The sequence below is a fragment of the Eschrichtius robustus genome, chromosome 2 (assembly GCF_028021215.1).
Source record: "Eschrichtius robustus isolate mEscRob2 chromosome 2, mEscRob2.pri, whole genome shotgun sequence".
In the NCBI taxonomy this organism is placed as follows: domain Eukaryota; kingdom Metazoa; phylum Chordata; class Mammalia; order Artiodactyla; family Eschrichtiidae; genus Eschrichtius; species Eschrichtius robustus.
The window spans coordinates 179,204,176-179,231,267 of NC_090825.1; the positions used below are offsets into that span (position 1 = coordinate 179,204,176).

The 27,092-nt window shown below is 59.6% G+C and overlaps 2 protein-coding genes across 7 annotated transcripts; one reads left to right on the plus strand and one right to left on the minus strand.

The window, feature by feature from the left end:
- The first annotated feature begins 7,702 nt into the window (after positions 1-7,702).
- RNF126 (ring finger protein 126) lies at positions 7,703-17,469 on the plus strand. 6 transcript variants are annotated; one of them, XM_068537453.1, is made up of 9 exons: positions 7,703-7,859; positions 14,219-14,277; positions 14,523-14,586; positions 14,670-14,914; positions 15,695-15,763; positions 15,838-15,907; positions 16,365-16,454; positions 16,586-16,701; positions 16,782-17,469. In XM_068537453.1, exons 1-9 carry the CDS (start codon positions 7,785-7,787, stop codon positions 16,858-16,860), a joined length of 867 nt encoding a protein of 288 aa, XP_068393554.1. In that variant the 5' UTR covers positions 7,703-7,784; the 3' UTR covers positions 16,861-17,469. The 6 variants fall into 6 exon arrangements, with proteins under 6 accessions (XP_068393554.1, XP_068393555.1, XP_068393553.1 ...); XM_068537454.1 differs by having other exon boundaries at positions 14,670-14,833; positions 16,365-16,458; XM_068537452.1 differs by having other exon boundaries at positions 14,703-14,914; positions 16,365-16,458.
- Positions 17,470-18,685: 1,216 nt separating this feature from the next.
- On the minus strand, positions 18,686-21,676 carry FGF22 (fibroblast growth factor 22). Its single transcript, XM_068535014.1, is given in 4 exon segments — positions 18,686-18,766; positions 18,769-18,897; positions 18,997-19,103; positions 21,172-21,676. Coding segments are annotated over 4 exon segments (822 nt in total).
- Positions 21,677-27,092: the final 5,416 nt, after the last annotated feature.

The window sequence follows — 27,092 nt, forward strand, 5'->3', positions numbered from 1 at the left end:
ACCTTAGCTGCCCAGCCTGACCCGTGTCCCCAGCCAGTGCCAAGGGCCACATTACTTCCTAGCAGCACTGAGGGAGGGCACCCAGCTGTCTCGACCTGGCCTTGGCCTCTGACAGTCCAAGGAGATTCTCCCCTGGTTGGGAAATGGGGCAGGAATGAGACCCTGTGTTCTCAGCAAGGGTGTGCGGGGGCTGGACAGGGTGACCTTGGCCGAGACCTGACCCTGCCATGGCTCGGCCACCCCGTCCTGGGCTGTGCAAATAAAAGGGCCATTGTCGGCCTGGCGTGGGTTCGAAACCAAGGCCAGTGGCCAGTGGCCTTCTGCTCCCCAGCCTGGCGTGTCTCCCTAACCCAGAGGCTCTGCACTGGGTGACCTCAAACAAGTCATGGCCCTCTTTGGGGAGCCCTCTTCTGAGTATCTCCCATTTGTGCCCTCCTCACCACCCCGACCCAGCCTGCAGCCTGCTTCCTACCCCAGACGCCTGCCATAAGGCTCCTCCCTAGCCCATACCCATCATGACTCCCCAAGGTCCCTGCTCACCACCCCAGGGAAACCGACAGTGACAGTCCAACATAAACAGAGCTGTGATGGAGGATGCTGTACCTGACCCCGCCTGGGGAGATCAAGGCAGACTTCTCAGAAGAGAAGGACATTTACATTGTTAGATTGAACAGTGGGGGAGGCAAGGGGGGATGGGAAAAGAAGTCATGGGATGTGCGTGCTACAAGTAAGAGAAAGCCTGAATACAGCCCCCTGAGACATGTGGGTCCCTGGACCCTGTGAATATGTCACCTCCCATGGCAAAAGGACTTTGCAGATAGGATTAAGTTGAGGCCCTTGGGATGGGAGATGATCCTGGGTTATCCATTTGGGCCCAGTGTCATCACAGGATCCTTGAAAGTGGAGACCTTCCCCACTGTGGTTGGAGAGATGCAACATGAGAAGGACTTGATCTGCCATTTTTGGCTTTAACGAGGGAGGAGGGGGCCTCCGGCCAAGGAATGTGGGCAGCCTCTAGAAGCTGGAAAAGGCAAGGAACAGATTCTCCCCTGGAGTCTCCAGAAAGGAATGCAGCTCTGTCTGTACCTTGATTTTAGCTCAGAGAAACCCATGTTGGACTTCTGACCTCCAGAACTAGAAGAGAAAAATTTGTGTTGTTTTAAGGCCCCAAGTTTGTGTCGATTTGTGACAGCAGCTAATACAAAGGGGTTCAGTGTCGCAGTGATATGGTCCCTGCCTGGCTGAAGACAAACGAGGGAGTGAGCACTGGTGGAAAACGGTCGCAGGACAGAGACCCTAGGAGCAGGAAGGTTTCCGAGGAGGTGACTGAGGCCTGGAGGGAGAAGGAGGCATCTGGTGGAAGCCCAGTCCAGTCTGTGCCACCCTGGCCAAGCCACATGTGACATCTCCATGCCTCCATTCTCTCATCTGTAAAATGGGCACAGATCCCAGTACTGCAGATTTCAGCCAGGACACCAGGGACAGTGCCTGGTGCATGGTAGGGACATGACATGGTGCAGAGATTCTTATTAATTAAGAATGGGTAAGTATTTTGCCATTCCCCACAATGCTGTGAGGCAGGCATCCATTTTACAGAGGGGGAAACTGAGGCTGGAGGAAGGAAAGAGACTTTCGGCGGGGGGGCATTACAAAGCCCCGCAAGGTCGGGAATGGAGTCAGTACCAGGTAAGCAATGTTCCAGGACCCATGTGCTGAGCCCTGAGCAATCAGGGTGAGCCCGCAGGTTGTGGCTGGCATCCCTGCTCCGGTTCCAGCACCAGATTTTCCTTTGGGGGATCATCTCCTGCACTCCCAGCTCAAATGTCCCCAAGAGTGGGCACCAACCAAGGCCCAAACACTTAGAATCATCGGACATTCAGCAGACCAGGAAGAGTCAGCTCTCAGACTTTTGCTGGGAAAGGGACACCCACTTCTTGCCTGAGCTAGAGGGGTGTGAGCCTGGAGCTGCAGGTGGCTCCTGCCAATGGCCAGGGAGAGGCCGGCGCAGTGGGACACTGAGCCAAGAGAGGCAGCAGCAATGCCCTGTGTTGTTTTTGGAGGTCCTGGATCCAGCTGTGCCTGAACTCCGCCTCCCCAATAAGATAAAGCTGGTTTAAGAGGCGTTTCTGTCACTTGCTGCGGACAAAACCAGCTTACAATAAGCCCATTTACATTTTATTCAAGCAGAGACTTTAGAATCCAGAGCAGCGGGTTCTGCAGGGGCTGTAGGAATCACACACACCCTGATGTGCCACTGCGTCCAGGATGCAGGTCATGGCCTGGTCCGGAACGCTCAGGGTCACCCGATCCCATATTACTCAAGCCAGAAGAATGCTTGTGATAGACTCCACATGAACTTAGCATCTGCAGCCCTTGGACTAGACGTGAAACGCTCCAGGCTGTGGGAAGCAAGGCCTTGCTTGTTCCCTAATGGGGCATATGATGATAACCAAGGCAGCACTGAAGATTCGGCCATGGCAGATAGCATGGGAGATCTCTGAACAGAGCTGGGCATTATAACGCCCCCATCGTACGTACGGTCCCTGCTCCAAACGCCACCCATGGCTCCCCATAGCCCCTGGATGTAGTCCAGGTTTGCCGGCCTGGGTTTGAAGCACTTGCTTCGGAGCCTGCTCAATTCATGCCCCTTCCCGCAGCTACTTTACCACGTTACTCCCGAATGTCCCCACCCCATCCCCTTCCCTACAGGAGACAAAGGGATTTTACGCAGGAATCTGGCGGCCACGTTTGCTGCAGAAGGTAGAGCCCGCCCTCAGCCCAGAGGTGAATTCTGATTGGTTGAACAGAGTTGACGAGCTGTCAGGCACAACCATGTGATCCAGCTCTGGCCAATGGCCTGTTGGGGGTGGGGCTTCAAGGAAACTCACAAATGCCCAGGCGGACTGTGTCTGGAGGTGACCCAGTATAGCTTGACGTATGAGTTTCCTGTTTGCTGCTTTAACAAAGTACCGTAAATTTAGCTGCTGAAAATAGCACACATTTATTACTTCTGGAGATCAGGAGTCCGACAGGAGTCTTACTGGGCTGAAATCAGACGTATTTGGGGGCCTTTATTCTGCGCATCACGGCGCTCAGTATTGTTGAGTGCGTGGCTCGTTTCGCAGACATTTGTTGCTGCATCCCGGCTGTGTTCTTGCTCCTGGCACACAGTCGATCCTCCACCAGCATCTGTGATTGAGGGATTGCATGGTGGTCTCTGTCTCTGCCAGGCTGAGAGGTGGAGGGACCCCACCCACTTTTACGGGGGTGGGGGTGGGGGTGGGGCAGCCTTGGTAAAGCCCTGAAAGCTGATTACCCAATTTGTTAAATGTGCTACTGGTTCAGGTAAGAGAGAGGCCTGCTTTTGGAAGTACGCCTGGTCGTGTTTGGGATAAAGGGGCGTGGGGGCAGTAACGTTGCCTGAAATTCCACACAGACACAGAGAGAGAGCGAAAAATGTTAACCACCGGGGCGTCTGGGTCAAGGACGCGCGGGGCCCTTTGTATTATTCTTGAAACTTTTCTGCAAGTTAGAAATTGTTTAAAATAACAGCTTTTGAGCAGCACTCAAGGGACATTCATCAGGAGAGAGAGAATGGAGGCATCCATCTCCCCCACTGGCTTCCCCGTCCCTGTTCTGACAGCTTATTCCTGAAAGATTCTTTGAGCAGGTAGAAATGAAGGAAGTTTGATCGAACATGATGGTGACTACCCTCCTGGGGAATAGCTTGGGGAATATCGGATGTTCTGGAGCTGCAGGATCCTGGGTCCTGGTCTGGGTATGGGTGACTCAGGGGTCCACGTCAGGCCATTTGAACAGAACTCTGAGGAGTTACTGTGTCTGTTTATATCTCCAAACCAACAAATCAAAAACAAAGTTAAAAAACAAACCCATTCCACAAACTAAAACATATGAATTAAAAAGTGAAAAAAAGAGGAAAAAGCACAACTCAAAAAGTATCAACAGAAATCACAGACAAACAAACACAAAAGCAAATGGGGTTTCCCTGGTGGCGCAGTGGTTAAGAATCCGCCTGCCAATGCAGGGAACACGGGTTCACGCCCTGGTCTGGGAAGATCCCACATGCCGGGGACCAACTAAGCCCGTGCGCCACAACTACTGAGCCTGCACTCTAGAGCCTGTGAGCCACAACTACTGAGCCCACGTGCCACAACTACTGAAGCCCGCGCACCTAGAGCCTGTGCTCTGCAACAAGAGAAGCCACCGCAATGAGAAGCCTGCGCACCGCAACAAAGAGTACCCCCGCTCGCCACAACTAGAGAAAGCCCGCGCGCAGCAACGAAGACCCAATGCAGCCAAAAATAAATAAATAAATTTTAAAAAAGCAAATGAGAAAATAGAAATAAAAAACACAAACCAACAAATATAAATAAAAAGAAAAAAAAGGGGCTTCCCTGGTGGCGCAGTGGTTGAGAATCTGCCCGCCAATGCAGGGGACACGGGTTCGAGCCCTGGTCTGGGAAGATCCCATATGCCGCGGAGCGGCTAGGCCCATGAGCCACAATTGCTGAGCCTGCGCGTCTGGAGCCTGTGCTCCGCAATGAGAGAGGCCGCGATAATGAGAGGCCCGCGCACCGCGATGAAGAGTGGCCCCCACTTGCCACAACTAGAGAAAGCCCTCGCACAGAAACGAAGACCCAACACAGCCATAAATAATAAATAAATAAATTTAAAAAAAAAAAAAGAAAAAAAAGGACATAAGAAAATATTTAAATAAAAGAATAAAAAGCAAACCCAAAAATGCATGAGCAGATAGCAGTGTACTCATACCTGTTGAAATAATGCCTGGTGGGGCGGTGGCCTGCCTGCAAGGTGGGTAACAGCACTGCTTTCTCCAGCTCCAAAGCCTCCAAAGGTCCCTCCCAGAGGCTTGATTTGAACCCAAGTCAGTGACTTGGGGGGGGTGTGTGTGACATGGTCCTGTCCTGAGGGGTTACCTCATAATCCACTTTCAAATACTTTTCAAGAAAATGCTGAGAACCCATCAGGAGGCACCTGTGTCTCGCTGCACCCCGCAATCAGAGAGCCCTGGAGTGGCCAGGGCACCCCTCACAAGTCTGTCCCATCAGTGACAGCAGTAAGGTGGCCACCAGTCACAAACGGATGCCTGAGGCCCGAGAACCTCAGGAACACTGGATCACATGCAGACAGTGACCCGATTTCTTGAATTCAGATGCCCCAGTCCCAGGGTGACCAGCGGGGCAAGTAGCCCAGACCCAGAAGTCCAATGGTGGAGTCTGCTATATGACCATGTTTGAGCCTCAGTCTCCTCATCTGTAAAATGGGAGTCTTCATTTTTCCCACATCATGGTGCTTGTGTGAGGATTAAACTTCAGGCCTGGCACATCCTGAGCTCTTAGTTTTATAATATACAAAACCCCATATTCTTGTTCCCACTGTATCCCCAGCACCCTGCGCGGGCCTGGCGCTGAGGTGCTATTGAGCACCTACTATATGCAGGGTATTGGCTTCACATATTGGGAGACACCACTGATAACTCCTGGATCCAGGGGTGCCTGTGGCGGGGAGAGAGGGAAGAAGGCACTGGGCAGCCGGGTGCAGCAGGAGATGTGGGCTCCCCCAGGACAGGGTCGGGGAAGCCTCCTGAGAAGCAGGGAAGGAGAAGGGAAGGTAGGAATGGCACTCCCAGCAGAGGGCATGACCAGGCAAATGCCCTGAGGTGGGATACAGATTGGCCCATCCATGGGGGCCAATGAGACTGGGCTGGGGAGGGGTGGGAGAGGGGCAGATAAACTCAGGGCAGGCAGCAGGGCCCAGTGAGGAGGTGTTTTGGGTACCCACAGGTGCCCCAAGCCTAATCCAATCTCACAACCCTGAGAGGCAGTTTCTGCCACCTGCCCAGAGAGGTTAAGCGAGTTGCCCAGGGCCACAGAGCCAGTGTGACTTGGTGGGATTTGAACGCATGCCCGCTGACTCCAAGGCCTCTTGGGCAGTACCTCATAAACTTCTGCAGGATGGGGAATTCCCTGGCAGTCTAGTGGTTAGGACTATGTGCTCTCACTGCCGAGGGCCCAGGGTTCAATCCCTGGTTGGGGAGTTAAGACCCCACAGGCTGCGCGGCAAAACAAACACAAACAAACAAAAAAACCCACACAAAAAAACAGAAACAAACTTCTGCAGGATGAATGAATGAATATATGTCTTTGGTGTGAAACAAGCCCAGGGCTAGGCATTAACGGCCTGAGGCAAAAGGTCCATCCTGGGGGGCGGGGCGGGGGTGGGTGGGTGTTGCCTGGTTTCCCAGCAACAGGGTTGGGGCGCCCTCTGGTGGTCAGAGCAGGAATGGCTTGGAATCACTGAGCCTTGAGGGGTACAAAATGGTGGCTGGCAGACAAGTCCCTGTTCCTAGTCTCTTGACATTCAAGATCGTTTATACACAGGCTCCAACCTGTAATTCCTTGACACTCGTGCTCCAATGCTCCCTTCAGCAGGAAGCGCAACTCCAACCAACTCCTATTCGCTCTTCAAAGCCCTGACTCCAATGTCCTCTCCCCTGGGAAGTCCTGTCTGTCTCCCCAGGCTGAACCAAGGCTACCCTAGGGACTCATCCTCCGGCTCAACCTCACGGGGCTGGGGGGTATCTGCAACCAGCTCTGTCTCCTCTAGACATGGAGTACTTCAGAAAACCACTTTTATTGCCTGTTGAGTCTGTGATTGCCCCTGCTGTGTCCTTGCACCCAGCAAAGGGTCTGGCATACTACAGGAGCTCAATGAAAGTTTGTCGAGTGGATAAAGAAATAAGTGCATGATTGGCCTGGAACTAACCTCAGAAATGACCCTGGCCTGCTGATTAATTTTTTGGGGGGTTTAGGTTTTCTGCCCTCTTCTCACCCGAAGGCATCATGGAAACAAGGCCACACCTGGCAGGCCTCAGACTCTCTTATCCCATGTGCCACACTGAGGCATGGGAGGGCAGCCCTCCCTGATCCAGAAATGGGTCTCCTGTCTGTATGCATTCAACGAATGTTTATGGATTGCCTGTGTGCCAGGCACTGTTCTGAGTCCAGCCGGGAACAAGATACAAAAATCCCTTCTGTTGTGGAGCTGACCCTACAGTTTATCAGGCGGAAATAAGTGCTATTGCGGAGGGCGCCTCAATAGATGGACATTAGAGCAAAGACTTGAAACGCGCGGGTTAGGAAGCCACGCAGGTGTCTTGGGAACGGTGCACCGGGTAGGGGCAGAGCCAGTGCAAAGGCCCGGAGGTGAGAGCGCTCAGGAGCGTCCCAGGAACAGTGAGGACAGAAAGGTAAGAGAAAGGTGGGACTTGGCAATAAGAGCAATAACGAGGGAAGCGGGGACCTTTGTAGATTTGTATAAGAGGAGGGGCTCGGCCCCGCCCAAGACCCGCCTTCGGCCTTCCCCGCAGCCTTCGGGCTTCCCCACAGCCTTCGGCCCCGCCCCCAACCCCACCCCGGGCCCTGATCCAGGTTTGCCAAGGGTACTCGGCCTCGCCCCCTCAGGACCCGCCCCCCTCTGCCATCCCCACGGCCTGGCCCCGCCCCGGCACTGCGCCCGCTTCTAGTTTGCCCCTCGGCAGCCACCGTCGCCCGAGCCACCGCCCGCCTCGTGCGCCGCCTGCCCCGCTTCCGCCGCCCTTCCCTGTCTCACGCCGTGCGTGCCCTGCGTGCCTTGCGTGAGCGTGCGCGGGAGCGTCGGCCGGCGAGGGAGCTGCAAACGGCCGGCGGCGGGCGGCGGGTGCCGCGCGGGGGGCGGGCGGCGCGGAGGAGGCGGCGGTGGCCATGGCCGAGGCGTCACCGCAGCCCGGACGGTACTTCTGCCACTGCTGCTCGGTCGAGATCGTGCCGCGCCTGCCGGTGAGGCCCAGGCCGGGCGGGCGGGGGCCTTTACCTCAGGCTGAGGCTAGCTGGCTCGGACGGGGAAACTGAGGTCCTCGCGGAGAGCCTGGAAGCGGGCGGCCCTGGTGGCGCAGCGGGGCCGGCGGCCGGGAGGGAACGGGGCCGGCCCCGAACGCGGTCGGCGCCGCGGGCGCCTCGTGGGAGGGAGTCGCCGCTCTCTCGGGCCCGACGGCGGCCCGAGCCTGCGTTCTTCTGCCTCCCGGGGGTGGGGGCCTGCACCCAGGTGGGCCCTGCGCCCTCGCCCGGGTGGAGGCCGCGGGAGGGCTGCTCGTGAAAGGCTCGGTTTCCAGACCCGTCAGCCCGGAAGTTCCGAGTCGGTAGGTCTAGGATGGGATCAGTGCCCCCGCTCCCGGCCGACCCTCCCCCGCTGCACGGGTGGAAGACTGAAGGCACGGCGCCCCAGGGCGGCCCCGCTCCCGGCATTTGCCGCTCGGCTAGCTCCCGGGGAGCAAGAAGCGGGCGGTGCGGTTGACCAGGGGAAGGAGCTGCAGGTGGCAACGATTGATAGAGTACCAGCTCTCCTTGGTCACCTGGTTGATTATAGAGCCAGACTCTTAGTTCTGCCTTTGCAGCTGTGGGCTTCCCTGGGGGAGGCAGGAGAAGGAGTTGGTGGACATTATCCCAGCTTCAGAGGAGAGTGAGCCAGAGTCAGGGTTTGGAGCGGAGAGGAGTGCCTGGGCCCAGGAGGAGAGAAAGGGTAGAGGTGGTGTGACTTCCAGAGGCAAGGGGCTTGGCGGGGGGGCATAAATCGAAACCCTGGGTGCATGAGCAGACTTGAGGAGCTGAGACTTGCCCCACTCCCCCACTCCAGCGTCCCGGAAGAAGTCCTCCTGCCTCTTCCGGCTTTCTGCGCGCCCCAGCAATGGGTCTGGTTTTCTCGACTGGCAGGAAGGGGCTGGTCGCAGGACAGCCCCCAGCCTGGAGGAGCTGCACGCAGCCCCTCGCAACTGTTGTGAGCCACAGACAGGCCCTGGCTCTCAGGCTCACCCCAGAGTGGCCTGTCCAGAGCCATCGGGAAGCCTGGGGCCGAGCAGTCTGTGTTGCTAGCTGTTCTGGCCTCCCTTCCCGGGGCCAGCCTGGGGCCCGGGTCCTGGCCCAGAAGGACCCTGACCTTTTCCGACTGTCACTGGTCTAGCGAGGTCCCTCCTAGTCACAGGATCCAGTGGTGACAAGGTAGCCATGACCTTTGCCCTCCCAGTTTATAGGGAGCCAACGCTGAACAAGCGATTGGCAAATATTTGATTGGGAATGTTGGTAAATTCTGTTAAGCGCAAATAATGGCAGGGAGGGGACCGGCGTGGGGTTTGGGACGGGATTCGATGAGGCCCAGTAGAGTGGGTGTCTGTTTATGAGTAAGGGGCGCACTTGGTGTTCTCGGGGGCAGGAAGGTGGGCTCTTAACGTGGTGACAGTGGGAGGTCCCCGCCAGCACTTGTGCTCCCCGCTAGCCCCCCCCGCCAGCACGGACTTCTGTTCACGGGAAACTGGCCCCGAGGTTGGTGTGCAGTGAGACGCCGGCTGGTGTTGAGCTGCTCCTCCTGACTTGCTGTCGCGGCACTCTGCCCACAGGCTTCTTCCCAGCAGCCCAGACGCCCTGGGCCTCGGTCTCCTCGCCTGTCAGACGGGTTGGCGAGGGCACCCCTGTGCTTGACGGGCGCGCGTGGGCAGGGGAGGCCCGGGAAGCCGGGGAGGGGCCGGTGCCTGCCTGGAGCGGGCGTGTGGGAGCAGGAACCGGACCGGCTGGCCGACCCGGAGGCCTCTGCGCAGGTGCGCAGGCCCAGACTCGATCCCCCCAGGAAACGGGAGCACCGGGGACGAGGTGGATGTGGGGCGTCCGTGGGCGGGGCCCGCGGGTGGGCGGACCAGGTGGCATTTGGGGTTCGGCCCACCACCACGGGTGGCCTTGTTGAGGCCTGCTGTCCTGTGGATGGCCCCTGCCTTGCTCTCAGAAGTGTCCCTGAGCAGAGTCGGAGGACGAGGACAGGACCTGGCGGCTGCCTCAGAGGGCCATCAGGGTGAGGAGAGAAGGCCCGTGTGTGTCCCCAGGCTTACGCACCCGCACCTTGTCGTCCACACAGAGCCGCTGGGGAGCAGGCTGGGCCCCCGCCCGCCCGGCGGCGTGCTGTGCAGCTGCCGAGGGCACCCATTTCCCCTGCTGCTGCCGAGGCCCAGGGGGGCTCAGCCCCGTGCCTGGAGTTGAGACCCAGGGGCCCAGAGATGAGGGCTGCCCCACGGGGCCGACCCGACGGCTGCTCCAGAGACAGCTGGTGTGGCACAGGGCGGGAGTCTGGGGGGACAGCAGGGGGCTGAGCCCCGGAGGGGTGGTTGGACAAGGGGCACCAGACAGAGCCACACCGTGGGGCTCCCCGGCTGCATCTCCGAGCCTCCCGGCGCCGTTGGAGGCTGAAGTGAGGCGCACCCCCGGCAGGGTGGGCCCACGTGTCACGACGATGGGAGATTGCCGGCACTCAGCGGGCCCCAGGTGACGCGAGGCCCCGGGACGGTGCTGCACCCCGTCATGCGTGGGGCTCACAGACACTGTGGGGGGACAGAGGGGCGTGAATGCGCTTTGCAGGGCAGCTGCTAAGACGCAGAAGAGAGTGCTGCGGGGTGGGGGCACTTGCCCACGGGGTCTGGGTGGGCCCCTGGGCCCAGTGACATCTGAGGAGGGTTGCCCCTGGGGTCTGTGGGCTGGTGAGCCCAGGCTGGGAGCACGAGGGGCTGCAGGGGCGTGGGGAGTCTCGTCACGTCTGTGTCTGGACCTAAGCTCACATACCCCCGGCAGCTCTGCGCCCCAACCCTTTCTGGGGGGCCTGGGCCTGCCGAGGCCAGCGTCTCTCCAGCTCCCACCTCAGTGTCCTCGGCTTCACCACACGCGCCTGGCCGGGGAGCCTGGGTCTGCACGTGGTGTGAAGGGGCGCGTGAAGGGTGAGGCCTGTCTCTGAGGGCCCCAGCTGGCCGAGCACAGGGAGCAAACGCTCAGTAAATGTAGCGCTTGCTCTCTCGCCGTCTGCCGGTCGGCCGCTGTTGCTGTGGTGTGATGACAGGATGGCCCCCTTGCCGGCCATCTCCTCAAGATGAGGAGTCTTCGGCTAGGAACAGGTGCTCACGAGCTGGGGTCCTGCCGAGGGAGACAGGCCCTGCCCTGTGGGGGGCTAGCACTCCATCCCAGGGTTTCCACCGCTTTTATTACACAGTGATGTAATAAAAATCTCAGGGACACGCCCTTGGAGGAGAGCATTGGAAGACCAGGGTCTGGGCCTTCCCCCACCGCCTTCGAGCAGAGCCCGGGGCCCTGCCTGAATCCCTGGGTGTGGAGCGAGCACTGCTCAGCCAGGCCACTCAGTCTCAGGGCATGGGGCTCTCCGAGGACGGAGGGCGCAGAGCAGGGCCTGACCACAGCCAGCACTGAGCCGCAGGACGGCCGCAGCTGCCGGATTCCAGAGCCTGGGGTTGAGGCCACCCTCCATTTGCAGATGGGGAGACCGAGGCTTGCAGCCGGGAGGTGATGTTTGAGCAGACCCAGCTTCCGACAGGGAGCAAGCCAGGTAGATATCTGCTCGGATCGAGGGGACACAGGGGACAGGGGATGGCAGAGGCCCAGAGATGGGCGGAGCTGGGAGTGGGCGTGGCCGGGCTGGGTTGTTCTGGGGCTGCAAGGTGAGGTGGGGAGCACTTGGGCTCAGGGAGACACAGGGACCCCAGAGAATGGCGAGGTGACAGGCTCTCAGGCACCCAGGAGCAGTGGCGAGCCTCAAGAGTGGAAGAGGGGGTGCCCAGTCTCCAGGAGGGTGTGGCGCCAGCCCCGCCCTGGCTCTTCCAGGCTCACCCCGGGGCAGGGTGCGGGCCTGGGGCAGGCAGGGTCCCCAGGAGGGAGAGAGACGCTTCTCACGGGGGTTCTGCCAGGCTCCAGTGAGGTTCTGGACCTGCCTGCTGACCCGGGTCAGACCCTGGTGGTGTGGGCAGGCCAGAGTCCCAGCTTGTCTGTGAGCTTGTGTTCAGGAGCCGTCTGGTTCCCAGCTTCCTAAGCTCGGTCACCACAGACTCACCTGCAGCCACGTTTGCCCGTGTCCATTGCCCTCCCCCCGGGGGCTCCCGGAGTGGGTGAGAACCCTGGTCACCGGGTCATCCATCACAAAGCCTCCTGTGGCCACGTTTTGCACCCTGTGAAACGTTGAAATAAACAACAGGTTGAGGGCTGGCTGGGGGGCCTTAGGAGGAGCCCCTGAGTGATGCCCCCGCCACAACTGGCGTGGCCACTCACTGTGTAGGGGAGCCTCCCCTGGGCCCCTCGCCCCTGCTCAGGAGGGCAGAGCGCTGCCATCCCTGTCGTTTCTGGCTCAGCGTTATTGCGATACACTCCACCCACTTAAAGCGTACACGTTGGTGTGTTCAGTCCACTCAGAGTCCTGAAGCCAGCAGTCACCTCTGTCCAAGTCCAGAATATGCCGTCACCCCAAACAGAAGCCCTGTGCCCATCAGCTGTCACCCCAGCCCCTGATAACCACTAGTCCACTCTCTGTGTTTGTGGATTGGCCTGTTCTGGACGTTTCCCATCAATGGAATCACACCCTGTGTGTCCTTCTGCGTCTTGCTTCTCTCACTGAGCATCGTGTTCTCGGGGTCCATCCACATTGTAGTGAGCGTCGAGGCTTCACTCCTTTACGTGGCTGAGTGATGTTCCTGTGTGTGGAGGGACCATGTCGTGTTTATCCGTCATCCGCTGCTGGACACTTAGGTTGTGTCCACCTTTGGCTGCTGTGGACGTGTGTCTCCGTTGCCCCTGGTGGGCGCCTGGCAGTGGAATCAGGGTCGTGGGGTGACTGTGACTGTTTTTTCGAGGACGCTGCCCTGTTTCACGCCCCCACCGGCCGTGTAGGGGTTCCGATTTCTCCACCTCCTCCCCACACTGGTCCCTGCTGGCTTTGTGGGTCCAGCCATCCGGGCGGGTGTGAAGTGTGTCCCACTGGTTTCGGGTTGCGTTTCCCTGTTGCCTGTGTTGTGTGTCTGTTCTTGGCTTGTTGCCACTTGTCTATCTAGGGAGAAACGTCTGTTCTGATCCTCTGTCCTTTTTTTTTTTTTTTTTAAGTTTTGAATTTTATTTATTTTTTTTATGTAGCAAGTTCTTATTAGTTATCCATTTTATACATATTAGTGTATGTATGTCAATCCCAATCTTCCAATTCATCACAGTACCATTCTCTCTGGCCGTTTTTTAACCAGGGTGTTTGTCTTTTTGTTGTTGAATTGTGAGAGTTCTGTAGGTATTCTGGATACAAGTCCCCATCACCTGTGGAGCTCCAGCCGCCCTCCCCGTGGCTCAGACAGTGTCCTCTGATCCTCGACCTCGCTTTGCTTTCTGGAGCGGGGCAGGTGGGGGGACACAGTATGCACCGTGGTGGTCCCGCCGTCCACAGGGTGGGCCGTGCCCGCCACACCCCGGCGTCGCTCCCTGCAGAGGGTGGCAAGGCCAGCGGTGCCCTCTGCTCCCGGGAACCGCGCCTCTCCCCGTGGGTACGCGGGTGGCCTCGGGTGGAAGCACGTCCCGCTTGCGGCTCAGCTCCCTGTTTGCATGGCTTTGGGACACGTGGGGCCTGGGCCCGGTTCTGGGCCTGAGTGGTGGCTTTGGTGCTCAGACGTCTTGCCGTCCCTGGGGCGGGTCCCCTTCTCCGCTCCCTTGGAACATCATGGTCTCTGCCCGCTGGCTGTCCGGCCTGGGGAAAGTGAGGGCTGGGAGGGCAGGTGGCCGGTGTGGATGGAGTTGAGCTCCAGCCTGGTGTCATGGGCTGCGTGCTGGGGCTGCCAAAATGTTCCGCAGGCCGGTCCCTCTGCCTGGGTGGTGCCTCCCACCCTCGGCGGCCACCTTCCTGGGAGCGGATCTGCTCTGAGGCCCAGATAGTCCTGGAGCCCCGCTAGTCACTCTCCCAGCCCTCCTTTATGTGCGTGTGTGGGCGAGGGTGTCACAGAACATTCTCGTGTCTCCCAAGTTGGGAGAGTTCGCTGAACCCACGTCAACTAGCCTGTTGACGGATGCGGCTGACTGGAGGCCCCCAAACTGTGACTTGTGTCACTGTGGGGAACACAGGCTGATGGACTCGGGGACATGGGAGGTCGAGGAGGCCACTGGGGAGCTCGGAGCCCACCTGCGAGGGGAGCATCGGAGGCTGTAGCCACGGACGGGCAAGGGCGTCTGTGCGCCAGCCCTGCCCGGGGCGGCCCGACCAGACCTGGCGGGTTCATACCCAGGGCCTTGAGATGACGCCCATCCTGGCCCTACCGCAGCCCAGAGATCATGCTCGCTGCCCTCTCCTCCCGCAGGATTACATCTGCCCAAGATGCGAGTCTGGCTTTATCGAGGAGCTTCCGGAAGAGACCAGGTAAGGCTGGCCCCAGTACAGACCCTCGGCCCGAGGGTGCGCTGGCCGAACCTGGTAGGGGGGATGGGGGGGCCGTGACGAGGGCCGGCGGCTGGACCTGGGTGGGGGGTGGGCTGGACCTCCGCCCTTAGGCTCCTCAGCCTCCTGCCTCGGGCCCTGGGCAGGGGCTGCGGAAGGCGGCCTGAGGCCCATGGGTACGGGGGGTCCCGCCTTTGCCCCGCTGCTGACGGCGCCTGTCCTCCCAGGAGTGCAGAGAACGGCTCAGCCCCCTCCACAGCCCCCGCGGACCAGAGCCGGCAGCCGTTCGAGGTGAGCGGTGAGCGGTGGCCTCCCTCCCCGCCCCCGCCCCCTCCACGTCCCCATCCACGCGGTCACGGCCCTCCTCTCTGCAGAACGTGGACCAGCCCCTGTTCACGCTGCCGCAGGGCTACGGGCACTTTGCTTTCGGCATCTTTGACGACAGCTTCGAGATTCCCACCTTCCCCCCCGGGGCACAGGCCGACGACGGCAGGGACCCCGAGAGCCGGCGGGAGAGAGAGCAGCACTCCCGGCACCGGTATGGCGCCCGGCAGCCCCGCGCCCGCCTCACCGCGAGGCGGACCACCGGCCGGCACGAAGGCGTCCCCACGCTGGAAGGGTGAGGGGGCCCGGGGGCGGCCGCGGGCGGGACGCTCGGGGCTTCGAGCCCGCCCCACCCCGCTCAGGCAGAGCAGCCAGCTATCCTTCCAGGAGGTTCTGTGGGCACGGAGGTGTGGGTGCTGGCTCAGGGGCCGTCCTCTGGGCAGGGCGGTTCCCCGGTGGGTCCGGCTGGCCCAAGGAGCTGTGTGCCCACCGCCTGCCTGCCCCCCCCCACGCCCCCCATCGTCCTTCTCAGGGGGGCCTCCGCCCCGTGGGCATCTTCATCTGCTGAGATGTGCTGGTCCACGCCCAGACGAGCCGTCCCGGGTGCAGGCGAGCAGCGGTGTGCGGTGTCCGGTGTCCCTGCTCCCTCCTGTGTGCGGGGTCGTGAGGACAGGAGGACCTAGTAGGCCCGTCCCAGCTCTGCAGGAGATGGGGCTGAGCTTTCGTGGGTCTTTGTAGATGGAACTTGACTGCAGGTAGGCCGAGGCCTGTCCAGCTCAGGACACAGCCTGGCTCACTGTGACCTCAGCCGGCACGTTTCAGGGCTGCCGCGAACAGCTGGGCTGACCCCACAGTTCCTTAAGCCCCTGGGATCACCCACGGTGCTTTCCCCAGGTTGCAAAATGAGAGTTGGATGTAGTCGTGCATTGACAGGCGCCATGCAGGCCTCAAGGAGACCCTGCCTTGGGGCGCCTTTCGTGTTTGGTTCTTATTATTACCAGTTGAAAAGCCAACCCCTTGACGCTGGCCCCTCCCTGGGAGGGCGCTAACCTTGGGCCTGGCTGTTCTGTTCCAGGATCATCCAGCAGCTGGTCAACGGCATCATCACCCCGGCCACCATCCCCAACCTGGGCCTGGGCCCCTGGTGAGTAGGTGGGGGGGTCCCCCTGCGCCCTGTCCGGCTCCTCTGCCACTTGAACCCCAGACTTCTTTGCCCAGGGGCGTCCTGCATTCAAACCCAATGGACTACGCCTGGGGGGCCAACGGCCTGGATGCGATCATCACGCAGGTACAGGGGCCTCCCTGGGGCTGGTACTGGGCACGACGACTTTACAGGCCCGTGCTCCCTGGAGGACGGGGTGTCGTCTCCCACGTCCACGTCCCTGGTGGCACTTGTGAGGTGGGGACGTGACCACCTTGGGGCCTTCCACTGAGTATTTTGTCACTGGCGCCCGGCCCCCTGGTTGTAGCCGCGCGAGGATTCGGGGAGGTGCCTCGGCCCTGGGAGGTGCCCGCCGGCCCCGGCTGTGCAGTGACGCTCACTAGATGAGCAGAAGAGTGGGCAGAAGCCCGGGGCTGGTCCTCCTGGGGGCAGCTGACCTCTGACCCCTGAGGGGGTCGGGCCAGGACAAACGGGGCCTCGGTGCTTTTGCAGGTAACCCAGCCTTGCATTTCAGAGCCCCGTGGGGCGAGGGCCCTGCCCGCCCGCCAACAAGCTCCCAGCACTCTGGCCTCTTGTCTTTCAGCTCCTCAATCAGTTTGAAAACACGGGTCCCCCGCCCGCAGACAAAGAGAAAATCCAGGCCCTCCCCACCATCCCCGTGACCGAGGAGCACGTAGGTACGCCCCCACGCCCAGCCTTCTCGGTGGTCCTGAGGCCAGTGTGCCCTCCATCCCCTGGGACACCTTTGGTGGGGGCTGCAGAGAAGCCCCCCTGAGAGCCCCGCGGGCCCGCCCGCTCCCACAGGCTCCGGGCTGGAGTGCCCCGTGTGCAAGGACGACTACGGGTTGGGCGAGCGCGTGCGGCAGCTGCCCTGCAACCACCTCTTCCACGACGGCTGCATCGTGCCCTGGCTGGAGCAGGTGAGCAGCGGGCCAGCCCGGGACCCTCCCTGCCCTGCCCGCCTCTGAACGGCTCCCCTCTCCCCTCTGTCCCCGCAAAGCACGACAGCTGCCCCGTCTGCCGAAAAAGCCTCACAGGACAGAACACGGCCACCGACCCCCCAGGCCTGGCGGGCGTGAGCTTCTCCTCCTCCTCGTCCTCCTCCTCCAGCTCGCCCGGTAACGAGAACCCAGCCAGCAGCTCCTGAGCGTCCCGGCCGGCCCCCAGGGCGAGCACCGGGCCGCGGGCCGGGACTGCGGACGCCGCGGCCCCCCTGCACCCCTCGCGCTCACGGACTGTGGTGCCGCCGGGCCCACCGCGGCACAGGCTTGGAGGACCCGCCCCTCCCGGCTGCGGAGGGAGCCCGGCCTCCCCAGGGATGGGCCGGGCCGGGCTGGGCACATGCCGCCCGGGGCGTCTGACTCCCTTCCTGTTTGTCTCTGACCTCACCCTCTACGTGTTCGGCGGCAGAAAGGTTTTTATAATTTTAAATTATTACTGCTTTGAAATAAATGGACGTTTGAGCTCACTCGCGGCCCTGCATGATCTGTGGAGAGACAGGGTGGAGTCGCTTGGCTGGGGTCCCAACCGCGTGGACAGGCCGCTGCACCCCACCCCAAGCTCGGGGGCCCGGGACCACCAGGATGACCAGCAAAACAAGGACGAAACTGCTCTGACAGACGTTTTTTAAAGGAGAAAATATGTGTATCTTGAAAGCTATTTAAAAATACACCTACTTAGAAAGAAAAGCAGGTGGTTGGCGTGTTACTTGTGTGCGTCGGGGGGCGCAGCCCCGGGTCAGGGAGGTGAGCCGGCCGAGCCCCCGCAGCTGGCGTGTCATCCACAGGCTGTCCCCCATCCGGGTCACACGGCTGCCTTGGCCGGTGAGTGTCCAGCCTGCGCCCTGGGAAGTGCCCCCCATATTGGTCTTCCGTCTCTGAAGTGGAAGGTGGCTGCTGGGAGGGGTGGGAGCCTCCCCTGCACCCTCTTGGCTCCACCCCTGCCCCTCAGAGGAAGATCAACCCCCAGGAGGCTGATCGTGCCCCACCCCCACCCCAGCCTGTACACCCTGCTGGATCTGAGGGGCTCTGTGTTCGCGTCTCCAAGGGCAGCTGCGACAAGTCACCAAAACTTGGTGGCTTAAGACAACACGCTTATCATCTCAGTCCTGGGGTCACAATTTGCATCCTAGGGGCTAAATGCAGGCGTGGGCAGGGCGGGTCCTTCCGGAGGCTCCAGGAGAGCATCGGTTCCCGCCTTTTCCAGCTTCTAGAGGCGCCGCATCCCTGGCTCGCGGCCCCTCCTGCATCCTCACAGCCAGCAGCGCAGCATCTCCCGTCTCTCTGCCTCTGACCCTCCCGCCTCCCTCTTATAAGGACCCTGGGATTGACGCTGGGCCCCTCGGGGAATCCAGGGTCATCCCTGTCTCAGGGGCCTTAACAATCCCACCTGCGAAGTTCCCTCTGCCCCGTGAGGTGACACGTGCTCAGAGGCCCAGGACCAGGCCCTGCCAGTCTATGGCGGGTCGGTGTCCCCCAGCCTCCCTCACCTCCTCGCTGCCTCAGGCACCCCAATGAGTTCCCAGGTCCGAGCCTTTGCTTGGCTGTGCCCGGCCTGGAGTGCCCTCCCAGACCTGGCCCCCACGTGGCCGAGTCCCCGTCTCCAAACTGGCAGGTGCTTTTGTCGAAGCCTCCCTGCTCCCCAGCTTGTGACTGGACTCCTATGAACCCTGCTCAGCTCACTGTCCCCTAGACTCAGGGGCTCCCTGAGGGCTGGCCGCGTCTGTGGGGTCCGGCGGTGTCCCCAGTGCCCAGCACAGCAGGCGCTCAACGCATGTGAAACCAGTGAGTCACCAGACACGGGCTCGTCCGGACCGGGCCTTCCCCGGCCTCGGTCTTCAGCCGCCCGCCCGGCTCGCGCGCCTCCTGGAATCTCGGTCCAGCCGTCACTCATGGATCCTGGGCCTCAGGAGACCAGGACGGGCAGGAAGTGCGTGGGCGGGTGGTGTCGCTGCGTGCGGACCCCGCGCCTCCGGGCCCCCGCGCCGCACCCCCCCGCCCCCCCAACCCCGCGTCCAACGCCAGGAACATGGGCCGGCCGCGGTGGCGCCAGCGCACGGACGCGTAGGTGTTGTAGCCGTTCTCGTCGATGCGCTCCCGGAACCTAGCGCAGACCCGCTGCGGGGCGGGCTGTAAGCGGCCCTGGGCACGCCCCTGGACACGCCCCCGCCGGGCGCGCCCCACGCACCCCAGCCCACCCCGCGCACTTGCACTCACCGACCAGGAGAGGCGGCCGCGGCGGTTCATGGCCACGTAAAAGCCGGTGTTCATGGCCTTCAGCGCCACGACGCTCACGCGGATAGAGCGCAACTCGAAGAAGACGCCTGCGGGGAGGGGCTGGGTCAGGGCCCGCCCACCACCCACTCGCCCACCCACCCCGCTCTTCATTCATTCATTCGTGTGGGGAACATTCCCCAAGTACCTACCGTGCTCCTGGCCCTGTGCTGGGCGTGGGGACGCACCAGGGACCACGCAGGTCCTGCCCGCATCTGCCCCGAGGCCGGGGGCGGGGGAGGAAGGACACCAGGCCAGGGGGAAGGCCTGAGGCAGGACTGGCCCGGATGGGTCGGGGGAAGTCAGTGGGGAGGGCTCAGGCTTTTCTCTGGAGGGCAATGGGGAGCCCAGGGGAGGGCCCCGTTAGTCAGGGATGAGAAAACCAAGCCAGAGGAGGTGAGTGCCTGCCAGGTGAGCTGCTGCTGTCAGATGTAGACCGCCGGCAGTGACCATGACAGCTCGGCTAGCCGCGGCCGTGTCCGGTTATGGGGGAGACAATTCCAGACAATTCCAGACAGACGGCCCAGGCAACGGCCTGGGGGTGGGACACAGGGTGTTTAAAGCACAGTGTGTTCACATCAGTGATACCCGCTAACACTGCTTGAGTGCCAACTGTATGCCAGGCATTGTATCCCACCAAGCCCACACAGCAGCCCCAGGAGGGAGGTGTGGACCGTGCCCACTTCCCACAGGGGAAAACTGAGGCCTGAGAAGTGGCAGAGCCAGTTCCTCGGGCCCTGTCTGTGGATGGATGACCCTGGGCGAGCCCTGCCCCATTTGAGCTGATGTTTCCTGTCCAGTGAAGCAGAGCTGGGGGACAAGCCCCAGCCCACACTCGCTGAGCCACACCCAGGCACTGGGGCCTAATCTGGAGTCAAGGCCTTGCCCTCTGGTGTTCAGTCTGGACTTGGATGCCTCAGGTAATGGGCAGCTCACCTCATGTCCCATAGGACATTTGCACCTGCTATTTCCTGGGTCAGGCACTCAGCTCCTCTTGTGCACGGCCCGCTCCTTCTTTCTATATGAGGCTCAACTCAAGCCCACCTCCTCATTGTCACACTTATCGCTGCCCAGATGGGGAAACCGAGGCTCAGAGAGAAGCAGTGACTGTCCCAGGTCACCCAGCAGAGCCAGACCTCACCCCCAGCCCGAGGCCACCCTTCTTGGCCAGGCCCACCACTGAGCAACTGGCCCAGCCCCCTGTCTTGCCCTCGTCCAGTTAGCCTAATGAGGGCCTTGAGAGCCCCAGATGAAAGCAGGTGGGAAGGGCAGGGGTGATTATCTGCCCTAATGGTGGTGATTCAGGCAGTGGCCGGCAATGGCTCGGCTCCCCCGCTCCCCTGCCCGGCCTCAAAAATGTGGGGAGACTGAGACAGGCCTGGGGTCACCGACCACCCTGGTCTCCCACTTATCACCAACCTCCTCCTTCTCTTTCTTTGTCCCTTCATCTCCTCTTGCCTCATACATTCCACAAACACATATTGAGCACCTACTGTTTGCTGGGCAGGGCAGCAGGGATATGACTCCAATTCGATGAGGTTCTGGGCACTTTGGAGCCCCAGCTCCATGCCCCCACCTCCCACCTCAGGCAGGTCATTTGCCCTCCCTGTGCCTCAGTTTCCTCATCTGCCAAATGGGTGTCTAGGAAGACATAGAGGGGTCCCCAACTCCGGCAGGTCCTGAGTTTTGTTTTGCAGGGTGGGGAGTTCAGAGTTCAGACCCAGCTCTGCCCCCATCTCATTATGTACTGGGCCCACGGGGGCCCTTCTGGGAGCCTCAGCTTCCCCTCTGTAAATGGGCCCCGTGACCCCAACCTCAACTATCTCACAAAGACCCTTCTGCTGAGCCAGGCCCGGAGCTGGGAGCTTCCCCTGTGACCTTCACCCCAACTGTCCAACCCTCCTTCCAAGTGGGTTGGACCCCATTTTACAGTTGAGGAAACTGAGGCCCCAGTCAGAAAATGACTTGGCTGACGCCACGCAGCCAGAGAAGCCTCCGGACCCTCCCTCAAGTGAGAGAGGATCCCAGCTCACTGCTGCTACTACTGCTGCCTTTGCTGTTATTGTCCGCCTATCGGCCCTGTACCCCTGCCCCCGCGCAGCGCCCCCGGCTACTCACTGTCAGGGCTGTCGCGCCAGCGGGTGCCCTGCACGCGGCCGCTGGGGTCCACACACAGGAAGAAGTGGGTGGAGGAGAAGAGGCGCCGCCAGCGCACGTCGCCCTCCGGATGCGTGTAGCTGCGCGGTCTCCGCGGACTGTTCGGGGTCCCCGCGGCGCCGGGCGCCCGTGCCAGCAGTAGCCACGCCAGGCCCAGCCACAGGCGGCCGCGTAGAGCCCCGCACCCCGCTCGCCGCCGCCTGCTCTTGTCTCCCCGCGCGCGTCCGCGGCTCTGCCATTGCGAGATGGGGGGCGGAGTGCTTGACGGGGCCAATGGGGGCCTCGGGGGCGGGGCCAGAGCCACAGTGGGTGGGCCGGGATGCGGGGCGGGGCCGTGGTCAGGGCGGCCTGACCGCCCTGCAAAGTCTGGGACAGGCCAATGCGGCCCCTGGGGGGCGGGGCCAGAGCCGCAGGGGGCGGGATGACTCCCCACGGGGGGCGGGGCCAGTACAAGGGCGGGGCCCATTCGGGAAAACACTCCGGCCTCCACGCGTGTTTATTTGTCTTGCGGGGCGGGGAGGGCGGTGCTTCTCCGTGAGTAGCCAGATTGGCCTGCAGGGGCTGCGGGGGTGTGAGTGTGAGAGAGGCGGGCCACAGAGAAACGGCGGGAGTCAGAGCCAGAGAGAGGGAGAGACAGAGCCAGAGACAGAGAGATATAAAGATGTAAAGATGCCAGGTGTACAGCACAGGTCTTGTAATAACCTATGATGGAAAAGAATCCGAAAAAGAAGAGATATATACGTATAACTGAATCATTTTGCGGTACGCCTGAAGATAACACAACATTGTAAATTAACTACACATCAATTTTTTAACAGGGTAAAAAAAAAAAAGACAGAGCCAGACACAGAGAAAGACAAAGACAAAGAGACAAGAGACTGAGAGGCAGAGATAGACAGAGACTAAGATGGAGGGACAGAGACTATGAGACTGCACAGGCGGAGATGGCTGAGACAGAGACAGAGACAGACAGATGTGTGAGAGACAGAGAGACAGGGAGAGACGGAGCTGCCCAGGGGTCAGAGGTTGGGACGGAAGTTCTGGCCCGAGTGCCTGTCCCTGCCAGTCAGGCCCCTGGGCAGGGAATGCCCCGGGGGGCTTGTCTACCCGTCCAACTGGCGCTTCCTGAGAGCCAGGCCCAGGGGGCATGCGGCTTCGCTGAGGGGTGGGCCTGGGGGACAGTGTGGGTGGAGGAGCAGGTGAACTGTTGGAGCATGCTGTGCACACAGGTGTTGGGCAGGAAGGTGGCCGAGGGGAGGATGGACAGTTGGGCATGTCCGCGGCCAGCTGATGGGGACCGGGATGATGACCAAGGCCAGCACCCCGTCCCCAGCATCCGTCTCTGCATGTCCAAGGTGGTAGGAATGGGGCCGCACTGTTTATACCCACACCTGCTCATCATTTACAGACACACCCACCCAGTGCCCAGGGCCCTGCGAGGTGAATGCAGTAAACCTTCACAGACTCAGAGCCAAGCGACATCATTGACAGGTGGGGAAGCCAAGGCCCAAGAGGGGCAGGGATTTCCCCAAGGCCCCACACAGGACACATCCCAGGGCTCCCTGCGTTTTGGCTCCTGGCGGCTCAGTTCTACAGCCATGGATGCAGGCGACACCTTTAAATAGCACCGGGGTGAGGACAAGGTGACAACCCTGCCCTGATGGACTGCTGGGGGGCCAACCGGTCCAGCCGGACGGTGTCGCCGGGATGCCTTCCTGGTGGCTCCAGAGATTCCCTGATCCCTCTTCCTGGCCCCAGGAGGGCCACGCAGGGGGTGTGGCAGACATCCAAGCCCAGGACCCCAGGACTGAGATGGGAGTCCAGCCCGGACTGTCTCCCCACACTCAGAGCCCTGAGGCCAGCACCCAGGGGACTGGCCTGCAGGCATCACCTCCCCAAGCCTTGCCTCCTCCTGTGGAAAATAGGCCTGGAGAGGGAAGGCTGGAAGGATGGAATGAGATAATCCACGACCTCACTGGGTGCTCGGAATAACACCTCCATGTCCCGCCAGCTAGAAACTTGGTCTTCCCTTCCTAGACTGTCCCCACCCCACCTGCCAGGAGGACAAGATCCAGGGCGCTGTATGACTGGAGGGGACCCACGCCTGGGAAAACAGCTGCGCCCCAGGTGCTTTTCACAACAGCTTCACTGAAATATAATTCACATGCCACCCAGTTCACCCAGGAAACTGTGCAATTAGTGCTTTCAGTACAGAGTTGTCAACGCTTACCTCTGTCTAGTTCCAGAACATTCCATCACCCCAAAGAGAAGCCCCGTCCCCATCAGCAGTTGCCCTCATCCCCTCCCCAGCCCCTGACAACCACGAATCTACTCTCTGTCTCTGTGGATTTGCCTGTTCTGGACGTTTCGCATCAATGGACTCACACCCTCTGTGTCCTTCTGTGTTTGGCTTCTCTCACTGAGCATTGTGTTCAACTTCCATCCATATTGTATCAAATGTCAATGCTTCACCACTTCGCATGGTTGAGTGATGCTCCCGTGTGTGGAGGGACCATATTCTGTTTATCCATCATCCATTGATGGACACGTGGTTGTTGCTGCCTTTTGGCTGTCGTGAATCATGCTACTGTGGACGTGCGTGTACGAGTTTAAGTGTGAACATAAGTCGCCATTTCGCTCATGTATATGCCCAGGAGTGGAACTGCTGGGTCACATGGTGATTCTATGGTTGGCTTTTTGAGGAGCTGCCAGAACGTCTTCCACAGCGGCTGCCCCATCTCACATTCTCACCAGCCATGCACGAGGGCTCCAGTGTTCCCACCTCTTCACCAGCAGCTGTGATTGGCCATCGTTTTGATTGCAGCCATCCTAGTTGGGTACAGCGGTATCTCGCTGTGGTTTTCTGGAAGACGTCAAGCCTACAGACAAGTTGTGAGAACAGCACAATGAACGCCCTGTTCCGGGAGTCCCCAGTTCTACATATTATTATTATTATTTTAATATTTATTTATTTATTTATTTATGGCCGTGTTGGGTCTTCGTTTCTGTGTGGGGGCTTTCTCTAGTTGTGGCAAGCGGGGGCCACTCTTCATCGCGGTGCGCGGGCCTCTCACTATCACGGCCTCTCTTGTTGTGGAGCACAGGCTCCAGACGTGCAGGCTCAGTAACTGTGGCTCACGGGCCCAGCTGCTCCGTGGCATGTGGGATCTTCCCAGACCAGGGCTCGAACCCGTGTCCCCTGCATTGGCAGGCAGATTCTCAACCACTGCGCCACCAGGGAAGCCCCCTACATATTATTTTTGATTTCCATCAGCTGGAGGATGGGTAAATACACTGCAGCAAACTCACGGGGGAGTACTATGCAGCCACGAAAAAGAGTAACCCACTGAATACACAACAACGTGGATGATTCTCAGACAGAATGAGGAGAAGCAGTCAGACACAATAGAGGTCCATCTATGGGACATTCTGGAAAACCAACCCATGTGTGAACTGTCCGATGGGTGTCGCCCTCAGGGGCAATGATAGGGGACGTGAGGGGGTTTCAGGGGCTGGGTGTTCTTTGGAACACCCCTGTGTCCTGGAAAATTAATTGAACTGTATTCTTTTTTTTTTTGGCCGCGCCCACACGGCCTGTGGGATCTTAGTTCCCTGAGCAGGGATGGAACCACGCCCCCTGCATTGGATATGCAGAGTCTTAACCACTGGACCACCAGGGAAGTCCCGTGAACTGTATTCTTGATGTGTGCACTGTTCATGTTCTACCTGAAAAATACACACGTGTGGTCTTTTTATGTACGTGAGTATTTGAGAGGCAGCCTCAGAAATGGTCGGACGAGTATTTTTTTTTTTTTTTTTTTTGGCTGTGCCATGCGGCTGGGGATCACATTTCACCGACCAGGGATCGAACCCGGACCCTTGGCAGTGAAATCGCGGAGTCTTAACCGCTGGACCGCCAGGGAATTCCCGGACGAGTCTTCTAATGGCAAGGTGCTCCGTCATAGCCAAGTGGCAACCTCATCCCTCATCCACGCTCAAATGCCCCCTCTTTTCACCGTTATGTCCTTGAATACCTTTTTTTCTCATCCCAAACCTGGGTAGGGCACATGCAGTGCCTTCTGTTCTCTGTCTCTGTGATTGGCTGAATAAAGGCCCACAAAGATGTGTCCACATTCTAATCCCCAGAACCTGTGAATCTGACCTTATTTGGATAAAGAGTCTTGGCAGCTGCCATTACATTAAGATTTTCAAATGAGATCATCCTAGGCGCCCTAAATGCAGTCACAAGTACCCTTATGAGAGACACAGACACGGAGGAGAGGCCACGTGAAGGCGAAGGCAGAGACGGGAGGGACACGGCCACAAGCCCAGGATGCCTGGAGCCCCAGAAGCTGGAAGAAGCAGTAAGGACCCTCCCTGGGAGCCTCCGGATGGCGCACAGCTCTGTCCACACCCTGATTTCATCCCAGTGATACTAATTTTGGATGTCTTGTCTCCAGAAATATGAGAGAATTAATTTTTGTTGTTAGGGCACCAAGTTTGTGGTCGTTTGTTACGGTGGCCCCAGGAATCTGATGCCATGTCTTTCCATCTAGAGAGCATTCCTTGCCTTCCTCAACACGTCTTCTTTTTTTTTTATGAATTTTTTATTGGAGTATAATTGATTTACAATGCTGTGTTAGTTTCAGGTGTAGAGCAAACTGAATCAGCTATGCATATACATATATCCGCTCTTTTCTAGATTCTTTTCCCGTATAGGTCATTACAGAGTACTGAGTAGAGTTCCCTGTGCTACACGGTAGGTCCTTACTAGTTATCTGTTTTATATATGGTAGTGTGTGTATGTCCATCCCAATCTCCCAGTTTATCCCTCCCCACCCCCCAACACTTTTGAAGTCTCACAGAATGTCCCACAGCCTAAGTTCATCTGAACGTCTCTTGGTTCAATTTGGGTGAAAAGTTTTGGGGAAGAACCCAGCACACGTGAACAGCTTCTGAAACACAGTCTTGCCCAAGCCCCAACGTCTCGATGCCATGACCCCCTCTTAAGGACATCTGTCTCCACTTGTCTCATCTGTTGTTCATATTTTCATGCTTAAGTTTTACAAGGAAATTTGATATCCCCATCAGGAGTGGAAAACCAGTGCCATACATTGACACATTGACCATAAGCTGTAAGAAGAAATACAAAGAGAAGAGACCATGTGACAAAAGTCTCCGATTGGCAGGACCCCAGCCCGGGAGCTGAGACAGGGGTAACACGCAGGTGGCACCAAGCGAGACCGCCCGTGTTTGAGCAGGGACTGAAAGGAGAATGGCTTCCTCACCGCCAAGATCCAGGATCCAGCTCTTGGGGAGATACTAGTTTAGGGAATCTGATGTCCCAGAGAGTAGAAGAGGAAACTGAGGCAAAAGAATTCAGAAGTCTTGGCTTCCAGCCCAGGCTCCTGGCTCTGCCAGACTGCGGGGATACGAGGGGATGTCTCTAGGTCTTGGGGGAGCCAGGGCCAGCTGATTCAGTGACCCCCTCCCCCACCAGGCCAGGAAGGAAACCCTAGGTGTGAGCCAGGTCTGAGGTCACGGCCCCCCAGGGCATCTTGGGGTGGATTGGGGCGGGTTCGGGAGGATGCTGCTGTCTGTTGAAAACATTCCCAGCTGGTGGCATCACAGTGCACAGGCCCGCGTGGGCAGCTGCGTCTGGAATGTGCTGTCGAGAGGCGTCCAGACCTAGGAGTCTGGCCCTTCCAGAGTACAGGTCCGGCCTCCACTCTGGGTAGTGGGGAGACTGAAGTCTGAGCAACTGGGGACAGGTGGCAGCTTGAGCTGAGGCCCCTAAGGCCCACCGTGGTCTGGCCCCTGAGCACCCTTCCACCTTTGCCTCTGCTTCCTCTCTCCCAAACACTGCTCGAATTCCAACTTTC